Source organism: Myotis lucifugus, unplaced genomic scaffold (assembly GCF_000147115.1).
Source record: "Myotis lucifugus unplaced genomic scaffold, Myoluc2.0 scaffold_46, whole genome shotgun sequence".
In the NCBI taxonomy this organism is placed as follows: domain Eukaryota; kingdom Metazoa; phylum Chordata; class Mammalia; order Chiroptera; family Vespertilionidae; genus Myotis; species Myotis lucifugus.
Window position 1 is genome coordinate 3,727,585 of NW_005871094.1, and position 21,553 is coordinate 3,749,137.

The 21,553-nt window shown below is 41.0% G+C and overlaps 1 protein-coding gene across 4 annotated transcripts in view; it reads right to left on the minus strand.

Moving 5' to 3' along the window:
- EXOC4 (exocyst complex component 4) overlaps positions 1-21,553 on the minus strand; it is a 719,168-nt gene that overhangs the window by 486,562 nt on the left and 211,053 nt on the right. For all 4 annotated transcript variants that reach the window (XM_006088330.3, XM_014455451.2, XM_023753513.1 and 1 more), the window contains exons 8-9: positions 20,792-20,937; positions 15,508-15,596 (exon numbers count right to left, since the gene is read on the minus strand). In XM_006088330.3, the coding sequence (XP_006088392.3) occupies positions 15,508-15,596; positions 20,792-20,937 (235 nt within the window). The remainder of the gene's footprint in view (positions 1-15,507; positions 15,597-20,791; positions 20,938-21,553) is intronic.

Below are 21,553 nucleotides of genomic sequence, written 5' to 3' on the forward strand. Positions count from 1 at the left end.
ACCTAACTACTCCCCTGCCGACTGGATTGCCCCTAACTGCCCTCCCCTGTCAACCTGGTCACCTCTAACTGCCCTCTCCTGCAGGCCTGGTCACCCTAACTGCCTGCCCCTGCCGGCCTGGTCGACCCCAACTGCCCTCCTCTGCTGGCCTGGTCACCCCTAACTTGCCTCCCTTGCAGGCCTGGTCCCCCCCAACTGCCCTCCCCTGCCAGCCTGGTCCCCCCCAACTGCCCTCCCCTGCCGGCCTGGTTGCCCCCACTGCCTTCCCTTGCAGGCCTGGTCCCCCCAACTGCCCTCCCCTGCAGGCCTGGTCCCCCCAAACTGCCCTCCCCTGCCGACCTGGTCGCCCCCCCTGCCCTCCCCTGCTGGCCTGATTGCCCCCAACTGTCCTCTCCTGCTGGCCATCTTGTGGCGGCCATCTTTGACCACATGGGGGTGGCCATCTTGTGCGTTGGAGTGATGGTCAATTTGCATATAACCTCTTTATTATATAAGACAGAAATTATTATAAACATTTTAAAAACTGTTATTTAAAATTCACAGAAAGCCTCCTGGACCTCTAGTTTTTCTCAAAGCCCCTCCCAGCCTCCCACATGGTGACAGAGAACTAACTGGAAGGACACCGAGTAACTGTGAGATTGACAACTGGACTACATGTGGGGTAGGAGGGAAAAGGTGTTTCTGGGCTTGCACACTGTAAGAGAACTAGTCTGGCAACTTCTAGACAAAGTCTGAGGAAATATTTGAACGTCTCAAAGGAAGAATCATGAAGTATTCAGATTGGGTTTCCTGTTGACATGTAACAAATTAACACAAATGTGGCATCTTAAAACAACACAAAGGTATTTACCTCATAAATACTGTGGGTCAGGAGTCCAGGCATGGGTTAGTAGGGTACTGTGCTTAGGGTCTCACTAGCCTGAGATCAAAGTGTCAGCCAAGGGCCTCTTCCTAGTTCGCTCAGGTTCTCAGCAGAATTCAGTCCCTGTGGTTGTAAGACCGAGGCCCTGGCTTTCCTGCTGGCCATTTGACAGAGGCCACTCTGATCTCCTAGAAACCACTCTCAGTCCTTGCCACATGGCCCACTCTTCTCACAAGAATTGCTTCTTCAAGACTAGCATCTGCTACTGCCTGGTCTCACTTGATTAAGTCAGGCCCACCAACGATAATCTCCCTTTTAATTAAGTCAAAGACAAATCATTAGGGACTTTAATCACATCTGCAAACTCCCATCATGGTTTCCTGATCATGTAAGCTAATCCTGAGAGTGATAGATAGTACATCATATTAACAGATCTGGCCCACACACCAAGGGAGGAATTATAAAGGTCATGGATCATTTGGGTCATCTAACAGTTCTGCCTCGCACTAGTGGGAATAAGAAAGATATCATTCAAAACAGAAAGTCACTGACCAAAAAATATCAAGGAGGGAAGAAAGGAGATATCTTTATATTCCACCTTGGAAGTGCTAACATATTAGTGGATAATTTCTAGCAAGGAAGGCTACCCCAGAACTCTGGGTAAACTGAACATACACATCAGGACATCCTAGGAAGAACAGAAGGGCATTCACCATGAAAAGCTGCACTGTAAAACAGTGGACTGGGATATAGCCTGTCAACTAAATAATCATACCCAGAACTCCTGCAGGCTGAGGGGAGGGGCAGAGGCAGAAGAAGGGAAAGCTTAGAGAGTCTTTTTTTTTTTTTTAATATGGTAGACTGCACATCTACCAGAATAATCAAAACTTAGGCTGATAAAAATCATGTTATTGAGACTATAGAACAATTGGACTCTCATGAAATTTCTCATTAATTCTGTAAGTTTAAAGTGCCTGTTAGTACCTTCTAAAGCTAAACACATGCTTCTCGTGATGCAGCAATTCCACTCTGAAGTCTATCCCAAGAGCAGTGAGTGCATGTGTACAAAATTGTTAACAGCACATTAATTTATAATAGCCCCAAAGTGGAAATAATAAATGTCTATTAGCAGGGAAGGAATAAATTGCCGATGATCATACAATGGAATACTACATAGCAATAAAAACAACCTGATACATAAAAAAAATGAAGGAATATCACAGATATCATGAATCTCACAGATATGTTCAGCAAAAGAACTAGATACACACACATTGTATAATTCTATTTATGTAGAGTTAAAGAACAGACAAAACTATTAATAGTGATAGCATTGGAAATCACAATAGTGGCTACGTTGGTGTGGGGGATGGAAGTGAGTGGACAGTGACATGAAAAACCTGCAGGTTGCTGGTTACATAGGTTGACAGACAGGCAAAAATTTAGCTGACATTTAAGAGCATTTTACACACTTACTGTCGGTATATTCCACATCAATATAAAGTGAAATAAAAAAATAAGGGAGTAGAAAAAGGGGAGAAGAAAGAGAAAGGATTCAGTTCGTAGGGAACTAAAAGTTCATGTGTTAGAGACAATTTCTGTTTACACAATGTATATTAAATAAATTTCAAATCTCAAAGTGTAAAATGAAATAATTATGTCTAACAACTAAACAAACACCACCTAAAATTGAGTTAATTATTCCCCTTGGGCATTATAGTATAATCATTTAAATTATTTGTGGAGTAAAATTCAGAGTTAGTGACATTGAAGATCAAAACAATTTGAAGAGAAATGGCCATGTTCATTCCGGCCCTAAATATTCATCTCTGGTGTGGATATAAGTGGAAAGTGCAGATCACTGGAGAGCCACTCAGTGCTGCCCTCTTGGTTAGAGAGATCTGTGAATCCCAGCCAGACCAGCACAGAGAATGCCACTCACTTAACATCACGAGATTGGGAGGATCACTCAGGTAAACCTTTTCTCAATATCTAACTGAAGGACTTCTGTTAAAGAAGAAAACAGAGGTCAAAAAAAAGTTTCTAAAGACCATTCTAGGAGAGTCTACTTGAACTTATTTGTCCATTAGCATATTTATTTATTCACTAATTCACAAAAATGTATTGAGGGTCTCCGATGTGTGGAGAATGTTGCTAGGTGCTGCAAGGTCTCAGATAAATTAGCAACAGTTAACATTTACTCAGTACTCAATATGTGTCAGGCACAGCTCTAAACATGTTACACGTTTTCACTCATTTCTTCCTCACTATGGTCCTAGAAAATAAAACGCATGCACAAAGGAGTTGCCCAAATTCATGCAGGTAGTAAGCCTGACGGCAGAGACCACACTCTGAACCTCTAACTAGTCCTCAGACTCAAGTAGGACAAGATAGTGACCAAGTAACTGAGACTCAAGAAGCTAGAGCTCTGGACTGAATCAGAGTCACAGAAATCATTTAATTTCTCTTCATAACTGAGAAAACTGGTTAAGTGGCTTGCATGAAATCAAAGAGCAAACTATTAAGAAAGATGGATGGCAGCTTGATTTTAATAATAATAAAAATACTGAATACATCTCGGAATAAAAATTGAAGAATTCATATTCTTCAGAGAATAAAATAAGGGACTAAAATCAATAAAGCAACCAAAGTCTAGAAAAGAGAAGGCAGTATTTGCAATTTTTAACTAGAAGGAGGGAAGAAAACAGTAACTCCAACACTCTGGACTTAGGAAGGGAAATAGTGACAGGTAATCAAGAACTGCTAAACAGGAGGGAGTTGACAGTACATTAGATTAGGTAGATTACATACAGTTATATTAGATTGGAAAGATCTAAACAAAACTAAAAATATCTACCCAAGTCACCACATTGGAAAAGTGAGAATCAGCCAAATCCCCATCTCTAGCTCAAACTCCACACAGAATGAGTCACCATGTCCAACTGATTCTACCAATTAGCTTTTGGGTTTATTCCCACCTCTCCATCCTCACAGCTACTACCTTTCTAAAAAGCTGGTAAGATCTTCTATAAGCTCTCACCTGAAAAAACAACAACACTTGCCTCCTTGACTGCAACCTCACTGTACTCAATACATCCTCACAGTCACCAGAATATTTTAAAGTGCAGATCTGATTATGTCACTCTCCTGCTTTAAACTCTTACAGACTCCATCTTACCCACAGCACCAAAACCATGCCTTCTTGCTGTTGTACCGGGCCCTTTGAGATCTGCCCACCTGTCTCCCTTGTCTAGGTCCAATCCTCCCCATACACTCTGTGCTTCAACCACAACAAAACACCTACAATTCCACGATGCTCTCACCCATCTGTATGTGTTGTTTTACAACCTCTCCCAACTTGCAGTGACTGCCCGTGCCCTGCTCAGTCTGGGTATCTCATCTTTCCAAGTTCAGTATAAAGATTCCGCCTTTGAAACACCTTCAAGGTGTATGCCTTCCCCTGGGAATGTTAAGTGCTTTCTCCTCCATGCTCCCCAAAGTACTCATAACATTCATTAAAACTATCTGCTGGCAAGTTGTGTCTTCCTTGCTCCTAGAACTCTCCCATAGTCAGTGTCCTGGAAGGAGGATCTAGAATATAACTGGCCTAAAAATGTTGACTGTATGTTGTCACCTACAACATCTCAATGGATACTCCCAACAGCCCTAAGAAATAGGCAGGATAAGTGTTGCTAACTTAATTATACAATTGAGTGACTTGGGGCTCAGAAAGGTAAAGTGACTTGCCTAGTAAAAGCAGGATACATAATAGGTTGTCCTTCCACTAAACTATGATGCTTCCCCAAGCAGCTCAAAGCACAAATAGCCGCACCAATATTCCACACATGAACATCACTAACCAAGTGAACAGGGATATGTAAATTAGTTAACTGGGGCTGAAATCAGACATTAATGTACAAACAAGCAGGGACTTCTCTGAGCTAAGTGGGCATGAATATGCAAATGAACTGGCTGCAATTCAGCAGATGTCATCACAGTTCTAGGAATGAACATCCTATATTTTGACTATTACAATACAGGGTGGGACAAAGTGGGTTTGCAGTTGTTCACATGGAAAATAATACAATAGTTAATAATAAAAGAATAAACTCTGTTTTGTGTACTCACAACTGTAAAGCTACTTTTGGCATATGCTGTATTCATGTAGTAGGCATACCTACTATCATATATTACTATAATGTGGGCTTTTCAAGTTTAAAATTGTTTGGAAGCCAAAAGTAACTTGGTGTATATTTTCACCCACACCAAAACTCGAAGCTGGAAATTGATGTGAGCTCACAGAACTCTGCAACCTTCATACAGAACCAGCTGCCACTCCCAGTTCAAGGTGAACAAGCTACCCTGGTGTTAGATTAGGCTTCATGACCCAGCCTGCCAAGATCTTCAGCCCAATCTACCACAGGCAGTCTGATACATTACACCACAGTAACTGCATTTAAAGCAAAGTTGTTTTTCCAAGGGAACTTTTAATAATAAAGTGGCATGGCTATACCACTTGACCACCATTCAGAAAATCCAGTATGTGATTACACTTAGCTTTTGCTCAAGTATAATAATGACTTTTCTTTTCCTATCACACTACTACACCAGAGGTTCCTACCAATTCTTAATCTCTTATTGTTAAAATGATAATGGCCAAAGTCATTCACAGCAGCTTTAGTGTTCTTTCTATCCTGAAAGTAACAGATTGTAATCAGTGGAGATCTAGAAACATAAAATGACTCAATTATTAGAAAAGATTATAACCGATTCATGTTATGAAACGAGAAAAGCTAGCCTCATTTTCATACGTTTACCCCTGCCATGCCCACCCCTTCTTCATCCTTTATAAGCAGCTTGAAACTTAAGTACTTATGAACTCCTCCCTGCCTTTCCCAGCTCTTGTATACACATCTCGGTTACACATATACAACTCCAGCACAATGCGTACCACTGTGCTGTGATCACTTGTTTGCATGTTGAATTAATTAGGATATCTAAAAGTGAGGCTATAAGTAACAGAGAACCAAAATACTAGTGACTTGAGACAGTTTATTCCTTTCTCATAAAAAGTCTGGGATGGGACAGTGGCTCTGTTCATCAGAGGTGTGACAGACACCCCACATATGAGAAGCCCAGGCTCTTTCTATCTCCTTGCTCTGCCACCACAATGGTGCTATCTCACCTGCATGGTCTAGGATGGCGCATCACCACATTTCATCATACTGTGTGTGTGAACATCCTCATTCTTGCACTGGGTGGGGAAGGAAAGAGAGCCTATTCCTTCCCTTTAAATATAAGTTGCAGTGAATTTGAAGTTGCACACATCAAATTCACTCACTTCCTACTGGTAAGAATTAAGTTACACTCATGGGAGGCTGCCAGGAAAGCTTAGAAATGTTTACATTTTGGGTGTTCATGTGTCTGGCTGAAAATCAGAGCCTCTATTAATGCACAGGAAGGGAAAACAAATGTGGGGGACAAGTGCCAGTTTCTGGGACACAGTCATGTTCCCTTTCTCCCTTTCGGCCTTCAAAGGGTTCTGTTAGTTATTGTATCCTAAAGGCCTGGTGAAATAATCATCATAGATCTGAACAGATTCAATAAATAAACAGAAAGCCCTAGAAAACCTAGGTGAGGCGACAACAGTCTAATAACTGCTGGCTTCCCTTAACGCTAGGTTCTGACATCCTGAGGGAAGACGAGGGAGAGGAAGAAACAGGCAAGTGGGGAGGGAGCCCCCCTGTCCTGAAGCTGTCTTCTCATGAACGACCTTAGGCACAGTGCTAGTTCCATCAACAACCTGAGGCACAAGAGGAGTTCCAGTGGAACAGGGCAGGCCAAACAACCAATCACGTGTCACAGAAAACTCCAAATGTGGTTTAGACCTCTACATGGAAATATTACACTACAGGTATGGATTTATGTTTAAAGACTTAACATTTTTTAAAGTTGGTTATATCTCTATTTTTTTTATAAAATGTATATGAGTGTATATGACATTTGCACAGTTTTAAAAATAATAAAACAAAAAAACAGTATTTCCACCACTTAGCTTAACAAAACAGTACCATAATCCTCAAAGCCCCTGTGCTCCTCTCTCTGTCTATCCTCCTCCATCCTCTCCAGGTGTGATCTCCCACCTGAGATTCATATTTATGCTCCCACCTTGCCTTCTTCACACTCCAAACACATGAGGATGTACATGACTAAAAAAGATAACTATTCAGTTGTTTCTGGCCTGCATACAGATGAAGTTAGACTATACATATGCCTTTGAGATTCAACCAAGTGAAGATTTAGTATAGTTCATTTATTTTCATTGCTACATAGCATTCCACTGTATGGCTATACCACAATTTACAAATCCATTCTCCTCTTGACCTAGGTATTTGAGTTGTTTCCAGGTTTTTGTTATTCTGCTATGAAGAACACTTGTCAATAGGTTTTGCCTTTCAATTTAAGTTCTCAACCCATCAAAAAATTATTTTCCTAAATGACATAAGGTTCAAAGTCAATGTATTGTTTTGTTTACGAAGAATCAATGGTCTCAGCACCCATTATTGACTACTCTATCATATCCCTACAAAAGTGCAATGTCATCTCTGTCCCACATCTGAGTACTTGGTTTTATAATGGTGCCTCAGGTGCCCCACAGAAGGGAAAAGGGAACGATGAAGTGGGCATTTAAGCAGCTGGGTCTCAGGGCCCACGACCCCACTTAGATCAACCATCTCCGGTTTAACCCGTTTATTATACTGAACTGTGAAATAAGACTTAAACTGAAGACAGGATCTATGACTGAAAAGTGAGTTTGCCAGCACTAGGTTTGAGTTCTAAAGGACTCTCTACCATTAAAACCTACTGTTTTACTTTCTAGACATCATATTACATACATGTTTACATCAATTTATTCTGAATTTTGATAACATCACTTCAGATAAGATCATTTCTATTAGTAAATGTAAAATTACTTTCTGAAGCGTGTCTTACTGAACCGATGATAAACTTATGTAGCATCCTCATCAGTTTTTAATGTCTCTCACTATAAACCATAAGTGTTTGTTGTCCTATTTTCTTAAAAAGCTCAATAATAATTAGTTACATCCTATCAACTACTCAAACTGCCAAAAATTTAATTTCTCATGATCCAAAAGACTAAAAAATGAGCAAAACTGTTTTTTTCTTTCTTATTAAGGCATTAATGTGAACCAAATAATGAAAAATAACAAAGAAGCTTTTAGAATTTTCTGTTATATTTTGTTAGAAGTTTTTGCTGTTATTTTTTCATACTTTGGTGTGTGTTTTTCCAAAATAACTATTACTTGAATTATAAAGAAAAATGCATATGTACAATTTTTAAAACTCAAGTATGTATCTTATTTTAAAGCATTCCTTCTTTCTGTATGAATGAATGACAATTAGTAGAACAAAACTTTTATTAAAAAACAAATACGATTATTTGTCATCAGCTAGTTCTGCTCGCTAACCAAGGTTATTTCTCAAAGTGAGGTTCCTCTCAGGCTTCGCCGAGGCTCTGCAGCAGCTCTTCATCACTCTCAGGATCCACTGATCCCTGACCTCAGGCTCCCCCACCTGCTTCAGCTACCATGGCTACAGAGGGTGTTGAATGAGCTGGGTTATGCAGAAAAATAAATCCACTTTATGTAAATTAAATCCACAAAGAACTTTTTAAAATAAAACATTTACACTGCATAGAGTAAGGCTACGAGATGGTACACTCAATAACAATCTTGTCATAAGAATATTCTTATTTCCTAAACAGTTTGAAACAATGCACTTGTCTGTACATAACATGAGGAGAGTATATTTAATACTCCTACTTAGGAACAGATAAAGAAGTTGGCATTTATAAAAACTGCATTATAATTTCATTATAGGACAAATCTTACATATAAGTTAAGATCAGCCTTTTTAAAAGTAAGAATATAAATATACAAGAGGAAGAAGAATTAATTTTACACACTATTTTAGAACCTAAAACAGAAAAGATAATTATGAAAGATGAAGGTTATTTTGAAATATTTATATGCAACTTTCAGAAGAAAAAGAGCATACATTTTTTCATGTCCCTTGCATATTGTTATTAACAAGTCATCAAGCAAAATTGAAAAGACTACAAAGAATTTTCTAATCAAATTTCAGGACATAAAGCTTTACAAGCACTTCTAATATTTAAGGCTGTGGAACAAATATGTGGTATGAGTATAAAATTGCTGTACCTCATTTCAGCCAAAATGTCCCTGAAAATGTGTGCGCAATTTAAATCTTGCTTTAAATGCTCCATTATAGAGCAGCTTGCTATTTAAGAGACTCCTATTATATATCCTTCTGTAAAAAGAAAAATCAATTCATAGTTAACCTATTTCAGGAGTGGGAACTTTTTTTTCTGCCAAGGGCCATTTGGATATTTATAACACCATTTGAGGGCCAAAAATTACCCTGCTATATTTGGTCAAACATTTAGTTAATTCACTCCTAATGCCTTGGCAGGGCCAGACCAAATGATTTCCAGCGCCTTGTATGGCCCACAGACTGGACGTTCCCCACCCCTATCTTTATTTTATATATAATTTATTTTTTTAACTTTATTCATTATATTAGTTGGTGTGACATTGATCAAGATGAACATATAGGTTTCATGTATGGATTTCTGTATATTGCACCCAACCCCTGCCTTAAAGCAAGGTACTTCCAAACAGATTAATTACATACAAAATCATGAAATATTCACAACCCCAGTCACCAAAAACCCATTAGAGAGAAAAACTCCAAAAATACAGGTCAGGTCAGTATCAGAGCCCAGGTTTCCCAGATGCCAGTACTTTCAACTTTATACGTAAAGCAAACCACTTAGAGAAGTCAATTCTCAAGTGGGTGGAGCTTTACAGGCTGATTTAATGTCAAAGCTATAGAAATGCCACTCATTAAACTAATGGGAATGAAAGTGGCATCTATCGCTAATATTATTAAGTGCAAAGAGAAGCACTAAGTAGCCCCAAGACAGAAAAGAAACTGTAATAAAAACTGAGTATATACTTCTACTTGGATCAATGACAAGTAATGTTCTCTACCCATTCGGGAGTTTTATTATCTTTAAACATGTGTGAAGACAAATCACAGGACTCCTATTCTGTTTATCAACGCTCCCACTAGGGCTTCTCAAATAAGTAGGCTTGTTCCTACAAATAACACATTTGGAGATATTGAGGCTAGAGGCCGCCTTTATGGTATACTTCTTAAGTGCCTCTTCCAGCCAAGCACTGTCCTCGGCACTGGAATGCACTGATGAGTAAAGCTTGCATTCTGGGTATGCTGCGGCAAGTGTAGAAATTTAACAAGACATGTACTTATGGAGTATTACAGAAAAATAAAAAAACATGCAGTGAAGAATGGTCGGATGGGGGTGGAGGACAGGATGCTGGAAGAGGTCAGGGAGAATAGTGAAATGTGGGCAGGAGACCCAGATCTGGAGGTCATCTGCACCCAGGAATTAGGCTGAGCTTGGTTCTGGCTGAGATCACCTGCGGAGAGTCTATGGAGTGAGCACAGAAAAGATCTCGAGACCAAACCTTGAGACACTTCAGAGAGCGCTTGAGAAGACTCAGAGAACATCAGGGGAAGATAAAAACAATAGCTGCTGACAGATCAAGTGAGATGAACACAGAAAAGCAAGCACTGACCCGGCCAAGATGGAGGCCACGGGTGGCCTTGAGGAAACCCAACTCAGTGCAGCAGTGAGACTGGGGAGAGGAGAAAATGAGCCAAAGAAGCGGCACAGTTCTAGTTCCACATGATACATTGTTAAAGCACCATTTTAATTTAAATCTATCACAGCTATTCTAATTGTTCCAGGGTTTGAATATCTAATTTTATAGTCACAATATCCCCCTAAAGTGATCAGAACTAATAACAACTCTATTTTTGATTATTATTATGTTGTTGTCAATCCTCACCAGAGGATATTTTTCCCACTGATTTTTAGAGAAAGTGGAAGGAAGGGATCGAGCGAGGGAGAAACGGAGGGAGAAGCAAAGGAGGAGGAGGGAGTAGGGGAGAGAGAGAGAGAGATATCCATGTGTCATCGATTGGTTGCCTCCTACATGCCCAGGACAGGGCCTGAAATGAACCTGCAAGCCAAGTACATGCCCTTGACCAGGAATCTAACCCAGACCCTTCAGTGTGGGCCAACACTCTGATCACTTAGCCTCACAAGCCAGGCATCAGCTCTATTTTTGAAATGAGAAAACAGAGGCACAGTGGTGCTAAATAGTCTAAAAGCTTATTTTGGACATGAGCGGCAATATTTTGTTATTTTTTTTAGATAATTTGTTCATCAGTTATCTTATCCTCCCAGTGAATCACACATTAAACCTGAAAAGCTACACTCAAGCTAAATGTTCATTAAAACTAATACCAACACGGCTGTCTAAGCACTACAATGAAGCAGTAGAGAGGCTCCAAACAACAGGAAGTCTATGATTAACGTAGACACAGACTCACAAGTTAGATTTCCACCTGTTATCACACACGCTTTGAAATAGCATCCCCACCTCCTCAGCCCAATTGCCAAGGGCAGACTATATAACGAACCATCTGTACTCTAACAGTTAGAGCCAATTGAGATGGGCTGATGATACCAAAGAAATCTCATCTTTTTCCATTCTTTTATCCCCCTGTGTGCTGCTGAGTAACATTTTTAATTGCATGATAAATTGAAAATGTTGGCAGGAACTTAACTTCTGTAAAATTGGAGCTATTTTTAATGTTACTTTGATGGTCTTTTCTGGTGGATTTTTTTACTGCTTTGCCTGCAACAGAAGGAAATTTGACCCTATGAACCAAACCTCTAGGAGGCAAAGCCTGCAGCTCCACGGCGTTGAGAAGAGACAAAGATCGTCTGCCTCCCTCCAATGATCTGACTGAACTGTTCCATTATCCCTTCTTGAGGACCAGCTGAAAGGCAGATCTCACGGTGGTCCAAGGACCAGAGTAATAGAATAACTGAAAGGATGGCCGTTTTTAATGGAAAATAGGTGTGATTTTCCTACTGAAATGTGAAAAGCATCCAGTAGAGAAACTTTTGTTCCTGAATGGAATGCCACCAAACCTTACAAAAACTGGTCAGCTGATCTATTCTCACACCAGGCAGGTGATGTGTCAGCTCAGCAAAATTGCTTTTTAATGATTATGTTGAGCTTGATATGTTTGCTAACTACTATCTCCCCTTGTAACCAGAGATAAATCCTCCTATTTTGCTGAACACTGGAAAGTACAATGGACTGTTGCTTGGAAGTTCCATACTTCAATTAAGTTTTGAAAGATGGGAAAGTTCCTAGTTAGATTATAGTGACTCTTCAATTAACCATCCTTACATAATGAAATTCCTCTGTAACTTAGTTAGATTTTTAAATGTTTTTCAATTACACACAGCGGTGTTGTCCTAGGCCAGACTCAAGGGGAACATTTCTATTTAGTAAAGGTGTGTACAACCTCAGAGAACAAAAATCTACATATAGCCTCTACATCTCCTTTGGGCATCTTCCTACCTCTCAAAAGTAAGCTCTTTATCCTGCTTCAGACCTCTGCTTCCTCTTTCCTCCTGTCACTGAGTCAGCCAGTATTTACTGAACATTTACTACACCAGGCACTGTACTAAGAACAGGAAATAAAATAGTATTTCCCCCGTGGAGCTTATAGTTTTGTGGCAGACTCCAACGAGTGAGCATTAATCCACATCATAGTGTGGAAAGTGCTCAGAAAGAGAACATTAAGGATGTGAGCACACACCAGGGCCCACAACTTCAGTGTGTGTGTGTGTGTGTGTGTGTGCGCGCGCGCGTGTGCACGCACACGCAAGTATATGCTCATGTGTGTTTGCACATGTATGTGCACACACTTGTGTCCGTGTGCGTATGTGTCTGTTTGTGTTAAATTAGGGAGAGGAGAGCTCTTCAGTATAAGTGACAATTAAATTTAAGTTGGAAAGCTGAGAATTTAGCAAGACAAAGAGACAAACAGAATGCATATGAAAACTCTGAAGAGACAGTACTAGCAATTACAATAATACTTGAGGAAAAAGAGACAGGCATAGCATTTACTATAAAATTACACTTTGTAAACACTATTCACATCTTAACTTACCTAACTTTCACAACAACCTCGTGGATAAGTACTATTATTTCTATGCCCATTTAGAGATGAGAAAACAGAGGTACAGAGATTACGAAGCTAGTAAATGGGAAGCTAAATTTGAAAAGTGGGCAATCTGGATCCAGACCCTCTAGTCCTCACTGATCTCTTATTCTCTCAAGAGACCAGGGAGGTGGGGGGACACAATTGAAAATCATCCCACACGGCGAGGGCCCAGAGTGCTTACTATTCTTACCCACTATCTAACAAAAAAAAGAAAGAATCCAGTGTCAGTGGTTTATCCTTGTCCACTAGTTGTGCCTGAGTTGAGTGACAGGCTGCACTGCTGGCCTGTAACCACTTGGTGGTCTACGTGTTGAAGGCAGGGCTCTGGTGGAGCAGAAGGTGCTGGCAGGGAGGCTGTGCGTGCACGGGAGGCGGGAGGGAGAGCTCGGCATTTTCTAATTTTCTACTCAATTAAGCTGTGAATCTAAAATTGCTCTAAAATATTAAGCTTACTAAAGAATAAAATGAATTATCAGGATTCATGCTAAAAAAGAAAGATTTTGTTTGTCACCATTGAAGGAATTTTATGTACTAGAAGCCAGGGGGCAAGAAATTATGAAGGTAAATTTGAACTATTTCTTAAGCCAACTCTGAAATTAAAATTAGGACACTGTGAGTATGGAAGACACCTCTAGCCTTAGATAATCAGTTACCCCCTCCCCAAGTGGCAGTTAAGTCCAATCAGTCCTACAAAAATGTGTGTTGTGTTTCTATCAGTCCTTCCCAACCGATCGGCCAGTCCACCCTATGCTCCCAGGGAGGTCGCTGCCTGCCACAGCCTGGGGCACAATCCTCCTTCGCTCTCTGTCCCATCAGAGGGGTCTTTCCTTCCTGTGCTCCAATGCTAACTCTCCATGCTCCTGTGATTGGAGACTCCGAGATGCAACCTCATGTTTTCCAGCACATACAGCAACACTTTCATATTAAATAAAATGCTGGCAGGCTAATCTCCTTTTCCTGATGTCCTCAAACATATTTCTAGGCTTTGAGCTCTGGAATTATTACTCTGATGTAACTATGGGAGAGCACAGCAGGATCGCTAGAAAAATATATAGACATTTATATTAATAACAAAGGTAAACATAGGAATGACGAGGCGAGAGTCTTTAAATCCAGAAAGACTGGCTGTTTACATCATAACATTTTGATGTAGAGCAGTGGTTCTCAACCTTCCTAATGCCTCGATCCTTTAATACAGTTCCTCATGTTGTGGTGACCCCCAACCATAAAATTATTTTTGTTGCTACTTCATAACTGTAATTTTGCTACTGTTATGACTCGTAATGTAAATATCTGATATGCAGGATGTATTTTCATTGTTACAAATTGAACATAATTAAAGCATAGTGATTAATCACAAAAACAATATGTAATTATATGTGTTTTCTGATGGTCTTAGGTGACCCCTGTGAAAGGGTCGTTCGACCCCCAAAGGGGTCGCGTCCCACAGGTTGAGAACCGCTGATGTAGAGCTATGGTGAGTCTTAAAAACTAAATATTTAATTGTCTAGGCTGGTCACCTCAAAATATCCCAAGTGCCTCCAATGCATCGAAACTGAAAGTGGTCTTATCCATCCATCATAAGAAAGCCCATAGTTCTAAAATAGCTCCAATAATCATTCCCTTCCCTCATCTCCTCTAGCAATTACATGCCTACCATCTACTCAGTTGGTAACATTCACTTTCTGATATTGTTATTGACATGCATGCCTTGGTTTCAGAACTGGACCCCAAGTCATTATCTTTTCTTTCCTTGCACTTGACCTCTAACCCTTCCAAAGCCTAGGGTGTGCTGCACTTGGCAGGCCCTCACAGATCTTTCTGGAATGATTACACTTACCATGATTAGGTCCTTTTTGTCAAAGAAGGAAATGCTATTGGTCTGATTTGTTATTTACTTAAATTTACTTATTTTTTTCTTCAGATCAGCACTGTTTAGTAGTCACGTCTGAGTATCAAATAACCTGTGTATCAAAGTTATGTTATTTGGAACGTACTATTTAAAGGCATCCTTCCTCCCTTTAAATAATGACAGAAGCCAAATTTGCCTTTTTCCAAATCTCAGATACTCCTGACATATTCCAGGAGGGACTGAGAACATTAAGCAAAAGTGGCAGCCACGGACTGGCATTCCCCTGGACTGTGACCGGACTCACATCTGCCATCTTTAAGCAGAAGAGACTAATGGTGTCTCTTTTTGCTTTGAGCTCCCACTTGAATGGTGGCAGGTGTGTAAGTCCTGTGGCCACAGTGATAGCTTTAGCCGCTTGTCCACAGATGCTGGGAAATGATAGAAGCAAGTTATCAAGTCTTTAAACCCTTGCCCCTTGAAAGAATCCTGTGAATTCAAACCTGAACTTCACACGCTGCACACTTCAGGTCTTCCTCCAGAAAACTAATTTTTCCCCCCAAATTTGATCACCCACCTTGGAGTTCTCCACTCCGACTGTAGAGCTCCCGTCTCTGCTCTCGCAAGTAGGCGCTCATGCTGATGGCGTGGGAGGACGATTCAAACCTGCATGAAACGCAGGGAAACAATGGTCAGGTGGTAACCAAACAGACAATGTGGGCTACGGATTCCAAAGTACTCTCCTCTAGTCTGTGATGCCCCCAGTGGGCCACACCAGGACACACTGGCTACGCCACGACAGGCCAGGCGTGGGCTGGCACAGACCTGGATTTATGAACGGGCTCCTGGCTACCGCTCCTCCACAATGGCACTGGGATCTTCTGCCCACTTTCCACTTCAGATGGCACAACTCTGATCAACTTTCTTTGGTCTCCAGATCCTCTGCCAGGATCCCTACACACACAGCAAAGAGTAGCTCATAAGGTCATTCTAACTTTGCCTGTCCAGCTCAGAAGCTATCGGTAGCTGCCAGCTGTCACACAGAAGTCCTGGATGCTCAGAGCAGACATCATGCCATTCTAAGTCCCCCGTTAGAGGATTAGACAATGGGCATGCTAGGAATGCTGCTGGTTCAGACGTGGGGAACCTTTTTTCTGCAAGGGCTGTCTGGACATTTATAACATCATTCGCGGGCCATACGAAATGATGGCCTTAAAAATTAGCTTGCTAAATTTGGCCAAACATTTAATTAACTCACCCCTAATGCCTTGGCAGGGACAGACCAAATGATTTCACGGGACTTATACGGCCCGTGGGCCGGATGTTCCCCACCCCTGAGCTACACCAAAGAAGCAAGGCAGCTAAATCCTCACACACAATACAGCTTCGAAAGGGCTGCCAGGTGCCAGAACCGGTTTGGCTCAGGGGATAGAGCGTCGGCCTGTGGACTGAAAGGTCCCAGGTTCGATTCCGGTCAAGGGCATGTACCTGGGTTGTGGGCACATCCCCAGTGGGAGGTGTGCAGGAGGCAGCTGATCGATGTTTCTCTCTCATCGATGTTTCTAACTCTCTATCTCTCTCCCTTCCTCTCTATAAAAAATCAATAAAATATATTTAAAAAAAAAAAAAAAAGAAAGGGAGGGCTGCCAGGCTCTGACCTGCACCTGCCACATGAAATGCTCTGGAACATACCAAGCTCCAGACGTGTGTTTGCCACACCTCTCCGGAACTGTTTCAGAGGGGAAGGCTCACGATAGAGAACACAGATCTAATATAATAAATAGCAAAAACAAAAAACAAACACCACACAAATGAAAATCACTATCTTAAGAGAAACTTGCAGGTAAGGAAGAAACAGTTAAAATTGTGACTCTATCAAACAGTAAATCCTCCGTTAAGTAGCTCCATTTCCAACTCAGTATCTTCAAAGGCAGAATACCAGGCTGACAGGAGAAATCCGTGGAAGAACTGCTGCCATTGAGGCGTAAACAGCACCACAATGGAAGAACAGCAGTTACAGAATAGGCTCCTGGCCACAAGGAGGGAGCGCCATCATTTCCTTAATTCTGCCTCCTTTATCCATCCTCTGACAAGGACGAGGCGCACTAAGCTGAATGTCAGTCTGAGGGGGACACTTGGGCTGCTTGATCCTCTCTCTGCACCCTGCCAAGAACTAAGAGGACACTCACAGCCAGAAGGAAGGCCCAGTGTGCAGTAAAGTACCACCTGCCAGTCAAGTAGAAAAAGGAAGCCGCTGGCCTCCGAAAAGCATGCTGACAGCTATTGATCAGAAATGACAAGGGAAAGAAATAAACTCTTGAGCAAAGAATGGAGAGGCCCACATTATACAATAAGAGAGAACTTAAACACACTTAATTAACCTTGGCTCGGGGCAATTAGAGGGAGCAATAAAGTCCTTCACGGATGTGATAAAAACAGGTTACAGCTCACCAAAATCCTCATCCTCATGACCTGATGTATTCCTTGGGAATCCTTTTATGTTTGCAACAAGTCACAGATTGGTACAATTTTACAGTAAAAGGGGCTCTAGAGATAACCTAGTCTCACCTCCTTATTTTGCAGCACAGACACGAGGCCCTCAAGCCAGGAGATCTGCTCCGGACCGCAGGGCCCACCGAAGGTGGAACCCAGACTAAGAAAGGCAGGTCTGAGATAATGGCCTATGCGGGTGATAATTTTTATTTCTATGCAATAATAATAAATATGTGACAAATATTCACAGTCATTTATTCATTTCCAACATTTTATGTTTTCCAGGACCACAATTTCAGGATTGGCTAAATGTTTAAAAATGGCTGTGTGGTCTCAGGGGTGACGGTTGAGAGCATGAATCTAAAAACCCTGAAACCTGATTTCAGCACAACACCTACATTTAGGTGGCGGGTTGAGCTGGGAGAGGGGAGACAGGAGAGGAGGAGGAGCCTAACAGGCAGCATCTGAGGCAGTCTCGGTGTCCCTATCCACTACCTTTTCCTTCCACTGCCTTTCTTGCTTGCTGGCGCAGCTCCAGTTCTACTGGGGGGTTCTGCTACCTGCCTCCTCTCTTCTCAGCAGTTCTCTTTCCTGTGCTCAGGAAAAATGGCTCCCTCTCCAGCTTGAGACCTGTCCCCAGAGTGAACCTAACTGGTTTAAGATGACCACCCAGTCTACTTGCCCTTGCCCAGGACTACTTCAGGAATGGACAGAGACCCAGTCCTAGTCTCCTGAGGAAAACATGCAGAGGGGATCTGTCGCTGGCAGGAAAAATTAATGAATGTATAAGCAATAATTTAAATTAATTTTAAAAGCATTTGAAGGGGCAGGTCCACTTGGGAAGGCAGTTTGACCGTGTCTTAGTTAAACGTGGTCTACCATATGCTCCTGGGTATTTACCCAAATGAGCTCAACACTTATATGGGACACAAAAACCTGCACATGAGTCCTTATGTTAGCTTTATGGAAGCAACCAAGGTATCTTTCAATAGTTGAATGGGAAAATGGTGGTACATCCACACAATGGGATTATTCAGCGATACAGAGAGATCTACTGAGCTACAAAAGACATGAAAGGACCTTAAATGCATATTGCTAAGTGGAAAAGAAGCCTGAAAAGGCTACATATTATATGACTATAACTATGAAAGGCATTCTGGAAAAGACAAAGGAAGAGACAATAAAAAGGTTCAGGGAGCAGGAAAAAAGGAGTAGGAATAAACAAGTGGAAAATGGGGGGTGTTTAGGGCAGTGAAACTATTTTGTATGAGACTGTAATGGTGATCTATAGCATGATACATTTCTCAAAACCCATAAAACTGTAGAAAACAAAATGTGAACCCTAATGAAAACAGTGGACTTCAGCTAATAATTATATAAATACTAGAGGCCCGATACACGAGGATTCGTACAAGAATGGGCCTTCCTTGCCCTGGCTGCCAGCACCACCTTCGCTCTAGCCCGGCCACCTTTCTGCCTTCGTTCTGGCACCTTCCCGCCTTCCCACACTGCCCAGAGGCCCGGAGCGGCTGGGGCAGTGCGGAACGCCTGTGTCATCACCATGGTGCCTGCATATGCAAATTAACCCAACAAAGATGGCAGGTTAATTTGCATACTCACTCCTAACTGGATGGTGGGCGTCGTGAAGGTATGGTCAATTTGCATCTATCTCTTTTATTAGTGTAAATTGGTTCATCAAGTATAACAGATGTACCAGATTCATGCAAGATGTTGATAGAGGAGGTTACAGGAGAGGGGAACATAAGGGAACTCAGTGCACTGGCTGCTCCATTTTTCTAAAAACCTAAAATTGCCATAAACAATAAAGACTACTAATTAAAAACAGATTTATAGGCAGAATCACAGCCTACTTCCTGGCATCACCATTCTTACTGGAGTGGAAATAAAGGCAGAGAAATGGGAAGGGCCAAGTCCTTGATGACACCGTGCTGGTGAGGTAAGGAGTCCTCTACATTCATCCTTATTGTGTGAGATAATAACTGCCCCTGCTTTAATCTACTCGTGGCTCATGTGGGGTTCTACATCACCTGCAGATGTAAACATTTTTATTGATACTGCATCTAACCTCTGAATAAACTGTAAAAAGAAAAAAAAAGAAATGCACTCAATAAACAGAATGGATTTTATTCCACTGTGAAAAGAGTAAATCTTCTCTCCTGTAGACACAAGATAAATGAAGTGCTGAAACTTTCCTTAATGATTAAGAACTCTATAGTCCACAATTTAAAAAACAACAACAAAAAAGCCCTGGCCAGTGTGGTTCAGTTGGAGGGTCATCCCGCCGTGCACTGAAGGGTTGCTGGTTCCATTCAGGACTAAAAAAGAGAAAAGAACCTGCCCCAAAAAAAACAAATCTCAAAAGTGAATCAGTAAAAAATACTGGAGCTTCCAGTATTCCAAACACTGCGCTAACACATACTTCTGTAGCCACTTTACATGCTTAGATTTACAGAAACAACTTCTTAAATATCTATTAACTCTTCAAAAGGACACATAGGTCTACCAAGATTTAAATACTGCTTCTAGCACTTGCTAGCTGGGTAAACTTACATAAGTTACCTAACCTCTCTTGTGCTTCAGTTTGTTGTTGTTGTTGCTGTTTTTACATGTAAAATTGGATTAAAAATTGAATCCACACCTGTAAGGTCATAGTGAGTAAATAAGATAATCCATGAAAATGGCTTCATGCCTTGGCTAGCACTCAGTAATGACTCAGTAAGTGTTAGCCAGTACTCCAGCTGCTGAAGTTTGATGTAACCTGAATTATGCTTGATACTGTTTGGAGTAACTTATCTGCCAGAGTGTCTGGCAATAGTAAGCACTCAATCAACGGAAGCTGTTATTGTTGTCATTATTATCAATGTTAATAATAATATAACTGTTAGCTGTTGCTAAGATAGGAATTAGAAGGAAAAAAGTCCAGATTGTACCTTTATGAAATCAAACAAAACCCAATACTACTTAGTTAGACAGATTTACATAACTTTATTAACAAAGGTTGCTTCTTAGCACTTGGGGTTTTTCAAAGGCTGAAATATTACATTTCATTTCATATAAATTCCTCAGAAACAACTTAAGAGTTTAATTTTCCTTCATTATATATAAAACTCCCCAAAAATAAACTCCTGCAAATTTTTAAAGTTCTAGATAGTCCAGTAACCATATTCCAATATGACCACTTCCCCTTACAAAAAACTGAAGTATACAAAGTTGAATATACATTCACTTCCTATAAATTATTTCAAAACTTTAACTGAGTGAAGTAATGGCTGTCAATTAAGTAGCAAGTCCTGTCTGGATCTAACATTTCCTAACACCTGCTATATGACCAACAGGGAGATACTTACTTGAAAAGAGAATTTTTCGGCCTTTGAGGTTTCTTCTTGGCAAAAAAGGCTGCGAACTCCCGTCCAGTGCTGGCGTAACTCAATTGAGCTGATGGTTCAGAGGCCGTACGAGTATTTTTCATGTCCAAGTACTCAGTCAACAGCATCTGTAGAATCAGATAAGCAATGTAATACACACATTTAGAGGTGCTATCAGGAAAAGCAATTTTAAAGCATAAGAACCTAATTCTAAACCCTCATCCTTGCCACGTAGAAGTATAATAACCCAGCTATTCGTATTTCCAGTGGTGGATCTGAGGAAGTTATTCTACCCAGAAGCCATCTACTCTCTGTCTGCATCGAAAACTAGGGGGGAAAGCGTGTAGTGGGCATTTGAAAATAGGAGTAAAATAAGAGTTTATATCTCACTTATATGTGGAATCTAATGAACAAAATAAACTGGAAAACAAAATAGATCCAGAGACATTGAAGCATGCAACAGACTGATGAATTTTAGATGGAAGGGGCAGGGGGCAGGGGGCAGGAGGGAGATTAACCAAAAGAACTTATATGCATATATGCTTAACCTATGAACAGATAATCGAGCAGTGATGGCCTGGGGAGGGGCCTGGAAGGGGGCAAAGGTGGGGGGGAGGAAGGGGAACATTTGTAATATTTTCAACAATAAAAATATTTTTTTTTAAAAAAAAGAGTTTATTTAAGCCAAACTGACATTTGCTGGGGAACAAGATCTGAAAGGCTCTGAGGGAACATTTTTATTAA